The sequence below is a fragment of the Pimephales promelas genome, chromosome 18 (assembly GCF_988280905.1).
Source record: "Pimephales promelas chromosome 18, fPimPro1.hap1.1, whole genome shotgun sequence".
Classification (NCBI taxonomy): Eukaryota; Metazoa; Chordata; class Actinopteri; order Cypriniformes; family Leuciscidae; genus Pimephales; species Pimephales promelas.
Genome location: NC_142786.1, coordinates 19,327,894 through 19,347,055, shown reverse-complemented (window position 1 = coordinate 19,347,055; position 19,162 = coordinate 19,327,894). Strand labels below are relative to the sequence as shown.

Sequence of the window (19,162 nt, the reverse complement as noted above, 5' to 3'; positions counted from 1 at the left end):
CAATATTGTGAACTATCTTTCAGCATCATTAATCCATTCTAATATATGATGATTTGTAGGTCAAGAAGCACTATCAGTGTTAAAAACAACTTTGCTGTTTCATATTTTTGTGGACCATTTATTTGAAAGATTTTTTTGCAACAAAATAAAATTCTTTGCTGTCACTTTTGATCAATGTAATGTGTGCCCTTGATAATTTCCAATCTGGTTGTATGTTGTGAGCACACGCTGCCAGAGGAAAGCCGTACCGTAGATGAGCACGACGGACTCCTCGATGGCGTGCTGGTAACTGAACTGAGAGTCCAGAAGAGCCCGGCTCACAAAAGACCCGTAGAAGGTGGACTGGTACCAACCCACGTGAAGATGATCGATGTTCACATGACGCAAACTCCTCATCATCTCCATCTGATACTGAACTACAAGAGGAGAGACAGAACACAGAGGCACACAGGTGAGAGAAGGCTTGCTTATTATTGTGGATCTCTGAGCTGCTATAAATAATAAAGTAAACCTAACTCAGAAATTGGGCTCTATATGAGTTCAGTGATTGTGAAATGATGATTATGTTAAAACATAACCAAAACCATCAGATCACCTTTTCTAATTGTTCATATGGATGTTATAACTCAGGTACAGCAGCCAAATCTAAAGTTTAAAGGTGTAGAGTCCAACTAAAATAAACACTGATCATCATAATGGTGACTTCAAATTCTGTTTTTCTCCTTCGGTGATTCTGCTTGTTAACATCAGGTGTCTTCAATGTTGGCAATAAAAAATAAAGACTTCGTAATTCATCTTTGAAATCTGTCTGTTATTCAGATTTTTACAGTGTATAAGAAGAACATGCAAACCCTGAGAGGGAGACTCTCTTACAGATGAAATCATGTCCACACTTCCCTCATCAGTTAGCGAGCTGTTAAGGGTCGAGACTCGACCTGGCCTCGAGTCTGAGGAACGATATTCAACCAGTATGGGTTTTTAGTTGTGAATATTAATATTTCCTAATTGAAGATTATGATAGTTTGCCCGATATGAAATTGCTGTGAATATGAAAGTCATTATGCAAAAACAAAAACTAGAACATTAAAATAAAGTAAGAACACTTAATTATGAACACACCACTAAAAAAATAAAGCAAAGACAATGTTTTTGGTTATTACAGTGCCAAAAATATTAATATTATTCTTAATTGATATCTTTGTTTCCAGGTAAAACATGCTTAAAACAAGAAATCTGCTAAAAACAAGATAATAATAATAATAATAATATTAATAATAATAAACATATACATACATATATATATATGTGTGTGTGTAATTAATCATTATTTAAATTATAAATGTATCATTATTAAATTACTATAATAACTACTGTTAATGACATTATTAATACTATCACTAAGCATGCTTAAAGACAACTTTATCTGAGAAACAAACTTACAGTAATTAAAATATATTCTATATAAGTATAATGTCAGAAATTAATTTCAGAAATGAAATAAATTTAGTGAATGTTAGCTTCACTGACAGACCATGGTAAATGTTTGCTTTTGCCTTATGAAAAAAAGCTCTGTCAATATCCTCTTAAACTATTTTAAAACCCATATACACAATTTAGCACATTCATATTTGGATGTCTTCATATTCAGAAGGATTTTAGGATAAAGTTATCCTAGGATAAATTAAGCACAACCAGGTAATTTATTACATAAAAAAAAGTAATTTATTTAAATCCACAAATGATTAAATATCAGTATGCTCCAGTTCTGTGCTTCAGAAACAGGTAAAAAAAATAAAAATAAAAAAAATAAATTTAAAAAACTGCATATTTTTCTGTTCTACCAAATGCATGATGAGCTTATGAGAAAAAAAATCCTCTTAATGAATTGATAATAAACTTTGTACTATTTCTCCCAAACAAAAGTGTAAATCTGCATGCAATGTACAGTATGTGTGTAAAAGACCATGAAGATGCACAGGTCAATGTTAGTAAAAGGAAGTTATTGACAAACAGATATACTGGTTTGAGTCGCGAAACACTCGCAAAGAGCATGTTATAGGGAAGACAAGATAAAAATGTTGATAAGTGCAACATAAACGTGCCTTTGTGCATTTATGGAGCGCTGGGATTCCCGTCAACCCTGGAAACTTTCAGCCAAAGACTACAGATAGAGATAAATGTATGAACACAGACACATTCACTCCTCGGCTTAGCTGGACAACAGTTTCCATCCCGTGTGCCAAGCCTGAGTCCTGATGTCCTGAAAACACTCCCTCTGACAATCCAAAGGCCATTCGGTTTTATCCCGAATGCAAAAGGGAGATAGCAGGATTATTAACAGAGGAAACGCGTCGAGGACGAGCACAACAAGGGTCTTCATTTTATTAAAAGAGCCCGAGAGTCTCGTAAGGTACATTAAATCTTCCCTCGTGAGAAAACATCTGCGGTATGAAGACTAGCCGTAGGATGGAAGGCATCAGTAACTCAAAAAAAAGAAAAAATTAAAGTAATCAAATGGTTGATCCTTTGGGGGAGCACATCTCTGAGAGGAAATGTGTGTTGGAAGAGGGTTTGAGGGACCAAAACAAATGACATAAGCATTCCAGTGCAAGGCCAAGCCAGATACTGCAAGGACAAATGAGTTGCATGAGAATAAAAAAAAAAAGATGTAAAAAGAAAAAAAAAGGAGACAAAATGCACAAAACCCAAACCCCCTAAAACACTTGAAACAACAACACAAAAAACAAGATAATGAGAGTCTAGCTGATGGCATCCTGTAATTAAATGGATTTTCATATGGAAAAAAAACAACACTAAAAAAATATAAAAACAAGGCCAAACCCACCAAATTTTTTGCACGATCTGAGACCTCCTTAACTTTTTGACTTCTTCTGTGGACACTTCAAATGTTGTGGTTTAGAAACAGAAAAACAAGCCTAAAGCGGCAGCTCTGAGCGGCGATGTAGACGCCTTCGTCTCCAAGCGCTAATGTTAAAATAAGGACTACCAAAAACAGAAGAGATTAAACACGCTTCAAATTAAACGGCACATCATCAACGTCACCCTCCTTCACACAAAGGTTAAAACTGTATTTTGTATTTTGCTCATACTCAAAGAGAATTGTGCCATAGCAACAAAACTTTCAATTTTAATGATATAATGGTACGAACTTAAGGGTGGGCAAACAATCACTCAACGCAGTCAAAACATGTTAGCAATCGAACAGAAATGCCCTATTTTAGTGATTTACTTCTGAAAAATGACATTTTTAGTCATGCATTTTGTATCCAAATTAACCAAAAGGAAACCCAACGTACTTTTCAATCTCTCTTTCATACTTTCACAGGACATGTTTTATATTCCTCCTATATCATCTAAAACTGTGGTCATATAAAAGTAACCAACACGACCTCAAACGAAATTACATGACTAATGACTCAACGAAAGTAATAAAGAAAGAGAACAGACCCGGCATGAGTCAGCTGACAGCTCACCATGTGACTCTCTCAAAGGCATATACTGTATATAAAACACGCCTGCGTTGCGCTAATCGCTAATCGGCTCATTCTGTTCCCTGCATGAGCTCACATAGACCCCATCCCAAATGGCACCCCAGTTTACACTTTGTTTGAAGCATGGCCTGCTGGGTAATCGTCCAGTGTAAAAGGGCACAACGTGCCTTTCGTGAGCACCTTAAAATGTCAAATGGGACACCCCATGGCCACAGATACACATCCAGAGCAGCATTTGGGACGGGGAGGCATTCTGGGATAGACGTGAATGGAGAAAGGACTTTTATTTTAGAAACCCATGAAAAGCATCATTATGCCAAAATCTGTAGATCAATGAACTATTTTTCCATCAATAAAATCTAAGCTTTGATCGATTAGTGATAAACAAATGAATTAAGATTAATAAAATGTTTATTGGCTAAATAAAATGTTCAAAATGTACTAAATGAATCTGTTTTTTCCTCAATGAAGTTTTTCAAAAAGTGATTAATCTTCAATGATTATAAACAAAATAATTATGATTAATAAAGCATTTATTTGCTGAATAAAATGTTTAAAATGAATCTGCTTTTTCTCAATAAAACGGAACATTTTGAATTAAAATTAGTTATTAGCAAATGAATAATGACTATTAATAAAACATTTATTTGGCTGAATAAAATGTTCAAAATGAAACTGTTTTTTCTCAATAAAACAGAACATTTTTGAATAATAATTAGCAATAAATGTCAATGATTGTTAGCAAATGAATAATGATTATTAATAAAAAACTTATCAGCTGAATAATATGTGCAAAATGAACCTGTTTTTTTAAACAGAACATTCTGAATGATAATTTGTGATAAATATTCAATAATCATCAACAAATGAACAAAGTTTATTAATAAAACATTTATTGACTGAATCAAATGTGCAAAATTAACTTGTTTTTCCTCAATAAAATTGAACATTAAATGATGGCTAAGGATTATTAACAAATGAGTAATGATTATTAATAAAAACATTTATAGGATGTTTTAGAACATAGATAGATAGATGCTATATAGATGCTATAAAATGCTTATATAAATATATGTTTTTTATTTACTTAATTTTTTTTTTAAAGAAATCTCACCAAGATGCTGCACCAAGGCTGCATTTATTTAATCAAAAATACTGTAAAAACATCAATATTGTAAAAATTACAATTATTGAGTTATTGATATTAAAGGTGCCATCTGCCATAAAAAAATCAAATCATACTCCATATTCCATACCAGATGGGGTCAGTATACCTCCAGAAAGTGAGTTGTGCCGCGGCTGCGCTCGCGTGCACTCTCACGTCTTCAAACAACACGAGCGAGTGCTGTTTTGCTCTCTCTCCCTAGTGCATATTAATCAGATCATTTGACACGATAGTAAAAGGTTGGAAGACCGCAGTTTCACATGGAGCATTTGGAGATTTTTAGAGATTAGAGACTCAATGAACAACATCTCGACACTAAATTATAAAGGCCGTCTCATAGACGCCTGTATAAAATACGATATGGGAAAATAAAAACCCAGGCTATTATTTGTAGTTTTACGGTATTCGTTTTGTTCATATTACATTTTTATTGTTAGATTGAATTAATTTGACAGAGAGCATTCGCTGATGTTGACCAAGCTAAAAATATAAAAAAAAATCTCAGCTCTCAGATTCTGTCAACTTTATTACGCAATTCAAACAATACATACACTTTTGGTGCTTGTAAATGTTACTCGACAGATCCCTCGCGCACGTGAACCGAACACGAACACTGTTGAAAGATACAGTATGTTACAACTTACCAGAATGTATTCCTCATGCATAATATCAACCAATCATTTTTTGAACTCTTCCCTGAACTGAAATGTAGTAATGGGCTGTACTTAAATTACACACGATTGACATCAGGTTCAAGTACACCCACAAGCCGTGTGTGTTACTCGTGTATTGCAGTTCGGCTGGTGGTTATGTTGCCCGCCCGCATACCGCCTCCCATGGCCCAAACTGGTATTACGACACCTGCCGGTCTGGGGCTAGCAATTTAGCATGCTAATTCAGGTTAATATCTCAGCAGCACTATAACTTGTCATTTTTTTAATGACATCATCGACCTTATTTCTTCTCATTCTTTTAATGCGTGTAGCTCATTTTTTGGATATTTTAACTTTAATTATTACAGATGGCACCTTTAAGTGAGCATTAAAAAAAGGTAAGAAATTAGCATGCATTATTAAATATCCAACATCACCTGAGACCACAAAATTAAAAAAAAAAAAAAACTCTAATATCAACAACTGATATGTTATGGATCTGTAGAATTTACTCACCCTCGTACGTTTCTGTGGAACGCAAAAGGAAATGTTATAAGCAATTCTACTCTTTCAAGGGCTTTCAAGCCTCATTTCTGCAACCTTTCTTGTTTTCATGAGCTGTTCAATTACGGTATAGATTAGGCTCACATTGACATTTCTGAGACTATACGTTTCCATAATGATATCACATTCAACTCATTACAATGAACAGGCAAGGGTTTCTGCTTCTATACTGTGAACGGAAGATCAGATCTCAAAAACCGTGTCTTCCTCTTCTCTTCGGGCTTTTACTCGAGACTACAATCATATATAGCTAAAGTCTCAACATCCGTTCAGTGTTGACCATGTATTTTCATCCTGCTGGGTTGTTCTAACCCAATTTTGGGTCGAATATGCACAAACCCAGCCACTGTGCTACATTTTTTTATTATATGTTTAACCAAATGTTTACGTTTGTCCATATTTGACCAAAAATTGGGTTAAAACAAGTGTAGTGGATATGTCGAAGCTGAGGTTATGCCTGCACGTTGCACCAAATCTACACAAGGATGTGAAGCAGTAAAAGTTCTGAATCAAAAGCACGAGAGCTGGGTTTAGGTGTAGAGCTGTGGCGCCATCTAGTGTGAGCATCTTCCAGCTCAGTGCTGATTAAAGCACAACCTCAGCTTGTAAATCTGCAGGCAATCACATGTAAACACACAAACAAGCAATCAGTGGGGCAAATAAAACAAACAAGTGTGCTACTGGTTTCCATAATGCATAAAATATAGCATAAATTGAATTTTGATCAATCAGGAGACATTCCAGGCTGTTTGTCTAAGGTCTTAAGCTTGTCAAGGCCTGTTGAAGTCAGTGTCGATTCGTCCCCAACGTTTAATAGCATGATGTCCTGAGGCCTTTCTCTCCGCTAGGCTGAACTAAGCTGTCGAAACCCCGACAGAGCTCGCTCCGTTACTCCATGCCTCCTAATTACACCACAGGAATCATATCCAACACATCACAAGCCCCACCCACCTGTCAATCATAATTCTGCTGAGAAGGAAAGACAGATAAAGGAGATCAACATCTCCAACCCTTTCTATTTCACATCACACCTGTGGTTTGATAATACACATTAATTGTATTGATTCAATATTGTACCAGGGTTATTATAAAATATACTAAAAACAAAAAAAATGCTTGATACACAATGACATAAAATAATACATATATACTGTATCATATATACACACAAATCATGTGTAAATTCATAAGTCGACACCATTGCTGAGTATTTTATTGCTAACTAAAACCATAAAAAAACATTAAAAACTGTTTATGTTACTGTATATGTATATACAGTATATTATATATATTAGGACTGTACAAATATTACTGTATTTAATTAATTAATCGCATCCAAAATAAAAGTTTGTGTTTGCATAATATGTGTGTGTGTGCTGTGTATAATTATTTTGTATATATATAAATACATATGCATGCATGTGTACATTTAAATTATTATGAATAACACATTTTCTTAAATATATACAAGCATGTGTGTGCATTTATATATACAAAATAATTATACACAGCACACACATACAGTATATTATGTAAACACAAACTTTTATTTTGGATGTGATTAATTGCAATTAATCCTTTATGCACAGCTATAGATTAAAAGCAAGGGATGAGCAGAAAAGATAGAAGGTTCAAATCAAATGTGCCTATTAATTTATGAAAACTACATTAAAATGAAATTCATAAACAATTCATAAAGTTTGGGGTTGGTAACATATTTTTAATGTTTTTATAATAAGTATATTCTGCTCACCAAGGCTGCATTTACTTGGTCAAAAATAGATCATTAGAAATAGTAATATTGTGAAATAGTATTACAAATAAAAATAACTGTGTTCTATGCGAATGTATTGTAGTATGTAATTTATATCCTGTGATCAAAGCTGAATTTTCAGTATCATTACTCCATGATGATTTGCTGCTCAAGGAACATTTATGATTATTCAACACAAGAAACTTTGATAAATAGAAAGTACCAAAGAAAACAGCACTGATTTGAAATCTAAATCTGAATCTCTGGAATAATCTAAAAAAAAAAATCTATTTCAGCAAAATTTCTTCACTGAAAATGTAATAATTTGAAGTTTTTGCTAAACAAATCAAATTCATATGGTAAAAAAAATAAAACAGCAAATGGTATCAGGTCAATAAGTTGCATAAAATATCAAATAATGCCTCCTTTTTAATGACAAGGCAAGGTTAAATCGGGTTGTAAAGTTTCATGTGGTGTGATTCTCCAAATGAATAAATTCATATTTGTTTAAAAAAAAGTTTTACTTTGACAATTTTTTTAAGATGTGTATTGTGCACACTCACATGTATTCAAAGTGTAAAGAAAATATATTTTTTACTGGACATTTTTAGATTCATTAAATATAAACTGTTCTTGAAAATAGCATTTTTCAAAACCATAACACGAATAACAATAGTATATTTCCCAAAAATAGGAACGGGCAGTACGTAAGTCTGATTCCCCGATGTTAAAGAGATAACCTGATGCTGATGTCTTGCCGAGCACGACCAAAGTGAGCCTCAGCAAAAAGCTCATATCCATCACTTAGTTGCCGCTTTCTGTCAAACGCCCTATTTTATGACACAAGGGGTCCCACAAAAATAATGTGGTGAACACACACAGCACACAGTGTTCCTGTGCTAGTGAACAGCCTGTGGTGTGGAAGGCAGGGAGGAGCTCCCTTGGCGATAAACACGGTTCTTTGGAGAACTTTGGGCCAACTCACGTCAAGGCCAACAAGACAAGGCCAAAAAAAGTCAGTCAGAACCCTTGGAGAACACAAACTAGGGTTGGGTAGATGCAAGAGTGCCCCAGAAACAGGGCGTTTTATTGCCAGGAATCACTAGAAAGTTCCCAGAACAAGCTATTAAAGCCTTGAATAAAGTCTTGGACGGCTCAGGAACTACAAAAAAACTCAAATATTCTTAAAGGCTGTCAAGTTTTTGGTGTGTTTTGCATCATGGGCGCTAGTCGGACCCCCCTTTTTTTTGATGATTGATCATGATTGTTATTCAAAAATGGTAAGTTTCCCGTTTTGAATGACGAAAAAAGATGATTGATACCTGCTGATATTGACAGTTTCACAAATAATTACAAAGAAACATTTAATTCAAGGTCCTGTATGCGATTTCTAGCGACCTCTAGCGGTGATGTTTCAGAATGCAACAAGAGCGCTCGTGCTCGTGCTCAATCTCAAGAGCGAGCAATCATTCACTACCAGCCACACGGAGACTTTCAACGCAACGGCGAAATTATCACACATGCTGGAAACTAATGTAAACTCCCACTGCAGGTACAATAATAGCCTACTTTTATCAGCTTGACGTTAAACTAATGCTCTGTGCTCGTACCATGATTATAATGCTACAATAAACTGCATTTAGCCGACATGTGATGTTATATAGCATAATAAGCCATATCTCTAACTATTCGTGTATCTTTCACAATCAGCAATGTCAACATAGGTGAATGTATAATATGATAACGAAAATGGTTAGTGAACTAAACGAAACAGTTTCAGTGTATCAGTAAGATCGTTGGAAGTAACAATACTGAACTGAACTTGTCTGGAAATGTGTATAAACAATATGGTAGTGGGATGACAACGTTAGTCAGTAGATCTAGTAAATAAAATAAGTTACATAAATGTTATACTAATGTTATCCTGGAACATTATTTTGTATTCATGTCATGTTTCATGTAGTTTACCTTGCTATTTCACTTGAGTTTACTATGTTGATCCGCGTTTTCGTCCGGAGTCGATCAGATTCACGTTTTGCCTGACGAGCTTGAGCAGTGTTTTTTATATTTATGTGGAGTTTGTGTTGGAGTCTGTGTTGTGCTGGAGGCAGGACGTTTTGGGGGGTTATCAGACTCCATGTCGTCAGCTGAAGTGCCGTTGTTCGCATGATAGACTGTAGAATAGAGAGGCTCGGGACTCGGGAGCGCGCATGCACGTCACTTCTGATGGATTTCGCAGGAAATCCGACCCGGAGACCTCGCATATAAATAAGAATATTGGCCTTCAGAGGTAATGGCAAAACCCGAAAAGTGGATCGTTGCAATGTGTGATTACAACCCCTTCAAACACAGGCAATAAAAAAAGGATTCATTTTATAAAAATAGTTACATATAGAACCTTTAAAGGAGCTAAACGCAAGTATCTGAGTTTTTGCAGAACTACGCCCCCTCTGGCGACAAGCGAAACTGCAACCAGAGCTGTGCGCGTTCATGGAGGAACACACACACACACGATTGCACGAGCTGTTCACAACCAAAGGAGCATCGTCTTATTCCGACGCCTGGCACTGGACAGACAGAAGTTTTATTTTCTTTGTCTCACATGGAGTTTGCGTTGGGGTTTGTAATGAACTACAAGCCAGTCTCTTTCCGCACCATATACAGATTTAATGAAGTGCATGTCACTGAAAGCAACAAATATGAGCTGCATTTTATTAATCATCGGCTTCAAAATCAGCAAAGACAGCAATAAGAGAGATCGGCAACAGGCCTGGTAAGATCATTTCATTTCTTACTTTTAATGAAGATGGTAGTGTTAAGCGTCTGCGACTTACTTTCACTTTGATTTGCGATAGATTGCGGCGCGCTGGCTTGATGAAGGGGCTAAGCTGCTCATCTGAGGTGATGCGCATCGTCATATATGACTAAAATAACATGACATATAGCCTGGTTTTAACAACCAGATGCATTTACACTTGTCCAGTTTCGTCTGTAATGTGGCCCAGACCACGTCCTCAAGTGGTTTGAGCGATCGGATTCAAATCCGTCTCGAATGCGTTTCGGAGGGCATTTACACCCTGGTCTTTTCACGATCGAATAAGCTATCCGATCACAGAAAACGCATGAAGTGGCCAGGTGTAAACAGCCCCTTGGAATCCATCATCTACTTTTGTGGAAAGCTGACTAGAGTTGTGTTGCTCGAGTTGTCTTCTCTGATACGGAGAACGGCGGCGAATAGCTACACGAATCTGCCAGACATAGCCAGGCGAGCGTGAACGCGCATGACGTCACGCCCAGTGTCAGATTCGAGCCCGAATCGCTCTTATATATTTCACTGTACAGGATTATAGAGGCGATTGCAGTGATCAAAGAAGGGCTCATTCAGCTCATCAGGCGATTGTTTAAGCACGTATGGATCAGAAAACGTCTATTTTTAACATGAAATGTTGCGCAATGCACCTTTAAACATGAAAGACTGAAATAGCACTTCATTGTAAAACATACAATTTTCTGCATCTGTTTTATAGTTCGATTGAACTCCTCTCATAATGAATAACCTTCATTATTGAACTCATCTGAACCAACACTGACTGACTTTAGCTGTATAATGACACTATTGTCTTTTTGTAGAGCTGTTTTGAAGCAGAATTGAATTCTGTTTGCATCATTAATCATTACTTTCCTGTTTATCACTGTTAAGCTGCTTTGAAATAAACCATGCACAACCATTTCTAGGGTTTACAAAGAATGGTGTGAAAAGGGAAAAACATCCAGTGTGTGGCAGTCCTGTGGATGAAAATGCCTTGTTGATGCTAGAGGTCAGAGGAGAATGGGCCGACTGATTCAAGCTGATAGAAGAGCAACTTTGACTGAAATAACAACTCGTTACAACCGAGGTATGCAGCAAAGCATTTGTGAAGCCACAACACGCACAACCTTGAGGCGGATGGGCTACAACAGCAGAAGACCCCATCAGGTACCACTCATCTCCACTGCAAATAGGAAAAAGAGGCTACAATTTGCAAGAGCTCACCAAAATTGGACAGTTGGAGACTGGAAAAATTTTGCCTGGTCTCGATTTCTGTTGAGACATTCAGATGGTAGAGTCAGAATTTGGCGTAAACAGAATGAGAACATGGATCCATCATGCCTTGTTACCACTGTTGGTCCATCCCTTTATGGCCACCATGTATCCATCCTCTCATGGCTACTTCCAGCAGGATAATGCACCATGTCACAAAGCTCGAATCATTTCAAATTGGTTTCTTGAACATGACAATGAGTTCACTGTACTAAAATGGCCCCCACAGTCACCAGATCTCAACCCAATAGAGCATCTTTGGGATGTGGTGGAACGGGAGCTTCGTGCCCTGGATGTGCATCCCACAAATCTCCATCAACTGCAAGATGCTATCCAATCAATATGGGCCAACATTTCTAAAGAATGCTTTCAGCACCTTGTTGAATCAATGCCACATAGAATTAAGGCAGTTCTGAAGGTGAAAGGGGGTCAAACACAGTATTAGTGGGGTTCCTATTTATCCTTTAATAAGAACATTCAAAATGAACATGTATCAGCCGATATATATATATATATATATATATATATATATATATATATATGAAGAGTTCAGATGCAAAAGCCTCTAAATGCCATTTGAAATTTTCTTCTAAAATGACCATTTTTATCAAGCTTGTATTTTTAAGTTCAGTAATTTCACTTAAATGACAATTAATAGGTAATCTTCATTGACATTTAAGTGAAATTACTGAACTTAAATATACAAGCTTGATAAAAATGATCATTTTAGAAGAAAATTTCAAATGGCATTTAGAGGCTTTTGCATCTGAACTCTTCATATATATATATATATTACAAAGCTGAGCTGAAAGAACCATGAAAAGAACATGGCCTTGATCTGGGTCTCAAAACACAAGTTGGTCTCAATCTCGTCTTTGAAATGTGACTTAAAAACCTCTAAAACCTTTACTCTCTCCGGTGAAATAAGCTGCCAACCTCCACTTAATTCTCTACATACAGACAATAATATATTAAAAGCAACACAAAAATGGACTAGTGTTTGTGCACTCCATCTGCTGGAACATCTGCTCTGGCTGCTTCAACTCATGTCTCGACAGAATCACAGTCCTGTAAATCATCATTCTCCACAAACGAACCCATGGCAGAATAACATAAGGCCCATCACTAGGACTGCATCCGTTACAACAATCACATTCTTATTCATTATTAAAAAGACGATCACAAATTTATGCATTTACTCTTAACTTTTTTTTTTTTTTTTTTTTGCGATGCATGTAGAATTTCTATATGTATCGATAACAAACAATCAGAAGGAATTAAGTTAAAACTTAAAGTCCCCCTGTGGTGAAAATCCAGCTTTTAATGTTGTTTATGTGTGTATGTGGTGATTTTAATATGCTTTAAGACAAACCATATGTAAGTTCATAAGTCAACAGCATTGATGAGTATTTTCTGGTTAAAACTGCAGAGAACCAAAGACAGTCTCAAAAACACGGTTTGAAATCGCTGGTGTTTCTGACGTCACAAACAACCTAGTAACCAATCAGATCAACGTGTGATCAACCAGTGGATCTCTGAGCTGAGTGAGTGAGTGGAGGCGGAGCTCATTTGCATATTCATAGAACCACATATACTAAATGAGGCAAGGGTGTTGAGTTACATTTAAGCTATTTTAATATTTTTTTAAGGGAAAAATGTAATATGTAATTTTATTTATTTATAATATTTATATTGATTGGCTCATTAAGCTGAGGCGGGACTTTGTATCCTACAATCATACTGAGCATTGCAATTTCTCCAGTCAAATTTTCTACAAATGGTCAGTTTAATTGTCCTTGTAGTGGATGGTAATAAAGCAACATTCCAAACATGCCCAAATATTTGGTATCCAAAGTCAAAGCTCACCAACAGCCAAACTACATTATAAAAAGTAGTACCTTGAACATACAAAAAAGTCTCAAAAAAAGCAAAAAATCTTGAAAACCACTTATACCAGAGGTGAACGAAACCTTGCCGTTGGTTGAGCATAACCGGCGGTAAGGAGCACTCTAAAGTGATGGGAAAAGCTTTACAATTGGTTGCATCTTCTTTCACTTCCATCTCTCAAAAGTAAATGGGTTTACCTTCGAAAAAAAGCCCTTGAACCGTCAATGTCGCATGGAAGTCACTTCATTCAATGATTGCTCTAGTCTAGAGGATCATATAACAACCAAAGAACATGAGTCTGTTTTACAAGATCAGGTGCGCCATATGTCACAGACACAGTTTGCTCATGAAGTTTATCCTCATTCACATGCTAAACATCACAGATGCTCAATCCCCAAATCTATTTCTGAGAAATATTTAGTTGCACTGAGCCATTTGAAAGCAAAAAAAAAATGAATCTTACATCACTACACTATTGTCAATTTTTTCCTGTAAAATATTGTCGTGACCACACCACTTTACTACTATATATGTGGAAAATAACATGAATGTATAGGGAAAGATACAGAACAACTTACTGAAAAGTGTTATCGCCAAGTCTGCATTTAAACCGCAAAAAGATCTTAAGCATCGTTATTGCTTATTTGGTTGGTTGGTTGGTTATTTATTTGTTTGTTTGTTTGGTTGGTTATTTATTTGGTTGGTTGGTTGGTTATTTATTTGGTTATTTGGTTGGTTGGTTATTTATTTGGTTATTTGGTTGGTTGGTTATTTATTTGTTTGTTTGTTTGGTTGGTTGATTATTTATTTGGTTATTATTTGGTTGGTTGGTTATTTATTTGGTTATTTGGTTGGTTGCTTAGCCTATTTATTTGGTTATTTATTTGGTTGGTTGGTTGGTTGGTTGGTTATTTATTTGGTTGGTTGGTTATTTATTTAGACATTTATTTGGTAGGTTGGTTATTTATTTGGTTGTTTGGTTGGTTGGTTATTTATTTGGTTGTTTGGTTGGTTATTTATTTGGTTATTTGGTTGGTTGGTTGGTTGGTTGGTTGTTTATTTGGTTGGTTGGTTGGTTGGTTATTTATTTAGTTATTTATTTGGTTGGTTGGTTATTTATTTGGTTGGTTGGTTATTTATTTGGTTGGTTAGTTATTTATTTGGTTGGTTGGTTATTTATTTGGTTATTTGGTTGGTTGGTTATTTGTTTGTTTGTTTTTTGGTTATTTATTTGTTTATTTATTTGGTTGGTTGGTTATTTATTTGGTTATTTGGTTGGTTGGTTATTTATTTGGTTATTGGGTTGGTTGGTTATTTATTTGGTTGATTGGTTGGTTGGTTATTTATTTGGTTATTTGGTTGGTTGGTTGGTTGGTTGAAAAAATTTTTTATAAGAGTAATTACAATATATTGCTAAAACTGTATGCCCAACTGTATGTAACTATATGCCCACAATTACAACTACAATTTGTTAGTGATAATTTAATAAATAATAAATAAGTCAATATTAAGTAAATAATATAAGTCAATGAGTCAATATCGGAATTTTTAGAGGGCATTTTCTCTAAAACCTACTATCATTCAAAAGTTTGGGGGTCAGTAAGATATTTTAATTCTTTTAAAACAAGTTTCTTTTGTTCACCAAGGCTGCAGTTATTTGGTCAAAAACATAGTAAAACAGTAACATTGTGAAATATTATTACAATTTTGAATAATAGTTTTCTGTGTGAATATATAGTAAAGTGTAATTTATTCCTGTGATCAAAGCTGAATTTATCATCATTACTCCAGTCTTCATTGCCACATGATCCTTCAGAAATCAGTATATAATAGGATGATTTGCTGCATTTTCTGATTATTATCAATGTTAAAAACAGTTTACCAAAGAAAGTTCCAATGAACACCATTTATAATAACTAGAAATATGTTGTAACATTATCAGTGTCTTTATAATGTTACTTCTAATAAATGTAATGCATCCTTGGTGAATTAAAGAAGGGATTAAAATGTGTTTAAAATGACTTTTCAACTTCAAACCAGTGAACTGCGTCACTCCTATATGCGTCACCCGGCCCCTTGTCCTCGATTCTCGCTCACCTTTGTCTCGGTTGCTGTGTCTACAAGCCTCTCGGAGCGAGGGATGTGGAGGAGTCGGATGAGGAGGTGTTGTCGGGCAAGAAGAGAGTCATTAGCCGCATTAGCGTTTTCATCCACTTTGTTGCTGTTGCGCGAAACAAACCCTTTTAGTACCCCGCACCACCTCCACTTTACCACACAGAGTTTCCCCGCAGGAGTCTGTGTGAGGGATGAAGCCAGCCTAGTGTGTGTGTGTGTGTATGTGTGTACCCACACAGATAACTTTATCTCCTGACACAGACATGCGCACCCATTGAAACGCTCAAATCCCGAGCCTGCCAAACACCTTGGCCCAGACATCTCCTTACTCTCACGAAAGCATGCAAATGCAAGAGGTGAGACATCAATTTGGGCTGCTATGTGAATAACACTTGTGCTTGGATTGGGAACGGCTGATGAGGTGTGTAACGAACGCTACAATGGCCCCCCGATTGCGCAAAACTAACTAACACGTCATCCAAAGGGCGTCTAATCTGATATCCCGAGGAAAGCCAAGATCATTTCTATTCTGCCTAATGGAAACAAATCACAGGAAGTAAACAGTCAATGAGTGATGCACAATAACACAGGCTGAAATATGCTAATGGGAGAATCGAAATGGGTGAAATTTATAAATGGAAAGATGGAAATGGATGCGAGCGCAATCTTCAGTGCCATTAGCGGACAAACATACCCAAACATCTGCCACAAATAGACACATGCTTTACACTAACCCTGACCTGAATTAGCAACGCCTTGGGGTGAGATGCAGTGCTGAAATCATCCTCCAGGACAGATGGAGAAAACAAGAGGAGAAAAAAGGAGGAGACGTTGCTAGAGGGGTGGAAGTGAAAAATAAGGGTTTGTTATGGTCTTATTCTGAATGTTTCCAATCCAATCTGACTTCTGACCTGTAATGCTGCCTGAATCATACACTCTTCGTGCGTTGGCCAGAGGAGAACTAAGTGACTGAAGCTATGTTTCCATCCACACGTTTTTATGCGCATTAAAGGAGTAGTTCACTTTTTTTTTAATTTACTCACCTCCATGTCATCCAAGATATCCATACCTTTCTTCATTCAAAAAGAAATTAAGGTTTTTGATGAAAACATTCCAGGATTTTTATAAAATGGACTTCAATGGGGTCCAAACAGTTCAAGGTCCAAATGAGAGTTTCAGTGCAGCTTCAAAGGGCTTTAAACGACACCAGACAATGAATAAGGGTCTTATCTAGGACCCTTTGAGTCATGACTCGAAAAAAGATTCGTTCATTTTGATGAACGAGTTTGAACAGGAGAGTCACGAACGAGCATCACAGAACAGAGCAAGGTGAGCATTTGAGCTTATAAAACTTAAACTATTTCATTTATTTTTTAAATGACAGTTTCACTAGATGAGACCCTTATTCATCGTCTGGTGTCGTTTAAAGCCCTTTGACGCCTCACTGAAACTCTCATTTGAACCTTGAACTGTTTGGACCGCATTGAAGTCCATTATATGGAGAAAAATCCTGGAGTGTTTTCATCAAAAACCTTAATTTCTTTTCAATTGAAGAAAGAAAGACATGGACATATTGGATGACATGGGGGTGAGTAAATTATCAGTAAAATTTTACTACTCCTTTAAGTGATATAGAATGAAAAATGGCTTTATTGAAACAGTGAACATGAATATCGACTCAAATGAAATATGTTCAGACTCATCGGAGTTTATCTTGATCGATATACGGCTTAGGCGATAAACGCTGATGGAAACGTTATTATGGCGCGATCCATTTTTCCTAGCAAAACTTTGTTCGCTTGAATGTTGTGCAATTTGGTGAGAAAATGAATGGAAACACCTTAAAATGTCTCAAATCAATTCGATATACCAATTTGATCGCAAATCAGCATGTGATGTCATTATACACACAGGTTTTATTCGCTTTAAAGCCGTTTGATAGAAACACACTTTGACCAGCTTTATTCGAGTTTTTTATATGATTGACAAGTGGATGGAAACTTGGCTAATGACACCTTAAAATAAAGTGTAACCAAACAATGTAATAATTTAAGGCAGAAACAATGAGCTCATTTATAGCTGAATGCTTAAATAAAATGCGTAAAAAACATCTGACATATCTTCTAGTGCAGACAAACCCTGTGTCAGAGTCTCAGTCGAGTTCACATCTCCTAATGTCTCCCCCAGACCCCGTTGCATGCACCCGTTTGTCGTTTCGGAGCGGGTTAAGTGTGGCTTGCGGGGACGGTAAGCAGTGTTGTGAAGTTTACAGCACGGCCTAATGAGTTTTTGCTCATCAGAGCGAGAGCATGCGGGCCTGTCGCGGGCGGAGCATGGCCCGTGGTGAGGATTAAAGCCATGGTTAATCTCCGGTTACATCAGATCAGGCGAGTGGCGCTTTACTGCCCCCCCCCCCTCCCCCCCGGCTCCGTTCACCAGCCTCGCTCTCTCTACCAACACAGAAATATTTACTTTGAAACGCATTGCTCTGCAGCTTGTCTCACAATAAGTTTTCTAACACCGACTCCCGTATAATTTGTTGTCATCACCCAGCTCAGTTCAGTTCACATATAAATGGTGTCAATGCAGATTAATAATATAGTTGAATATTAACTTAAAGGAGTAGTTCACTTTTAAAAAACTTAAAAAACTGCTGATATTTTACTCACCCCCATGTCATCCAAGATATCCATGTCATTCTTTCTTCAGTCAAAAAGAAATTAAGGTTTTTGATGAAAACATTCCAGGATTTTTCTCCATATAATGGACTTCAATGGGAACCAAACGGTTCAAGGTCCAAAAGACAGTTTCAGTGCAAACTGTTCAAGGGGCTTTAAACGATTTCAGACGATGAATAAGGGTCTTATCAAGCGAGAAAAAAAAAAGTTTAAGTTTTATAAGCTCAAATGGTCACCTTGCTCTGTTCTGTGATGTGCATTCGTGACTCTCCTGTTCAAACTCATTCATCAAAATGAACTAATCTTTTCCCGAGTCAACTCGTTCATTTCAAAAATGATTCGTTCATTTTGATAAACGATAAAGTTCCTTTTGATAAAGTTTGAACAGGAGAGTCACGAACGCGCATCAAAGAACAGAGCAAGGCGACTATTTGAGCTTATAACTTCAACTTTTTTTTTTTTAAATGAGCGATCGTTTCACTTGATAAGACCCTTATTCACTGTCTGGAATCGTTTAAAGCCCTTTGAAGCTGCACTGAAACTCTCATTTCGACCTTCAACTGTTTGGTTCCCATTGATGTCCATTATATGGAGAAAAATCCTGGAATGTTTTCATCAAAAACCTTAATTTCTTTTCAACTGAAGAAAGAATGACATGGATATCTTGGATGACATGGGGGTGAGTAAATTATCAGCAAAAGTTTTTTTTTAAAAGTGAACTACTTCTTTAAATGTCCCCAACCAAGCAAGACAA

At 36.4% G+C, this 19,162-nt stretch overlaps 1 protein-coding gene across 2 annotated transcripts in view; it reads right to left on the bottom strand.

Annotated features, from left to right (window-relative positions):
- eif3hb (eukaryotic translation initiation factor 3, subunit H, b) overlaps nucleotides 1–19,162 on the bottom strand; it is a 105,449-nt gene that overhangs the window by 51,681 nt on the left and 34,606 nt on the right. For both annotated transcript variants that reach the window (XR_016147387.1, XM_089122971.1), the window contains exon 3: nucleotides 249–416. Coding sequence is in view for 1 of the 2 variants with exons in the window: in XM_089122971.1 (XP_088979097.1) it covers nucleotides 249–416 (168 nt within the window). In the remaining variant the exon portion in view is untranslated. The remainder of the gene's footprint in view (nucleotides 1–248; nucleotides 417–19,162) is intronic.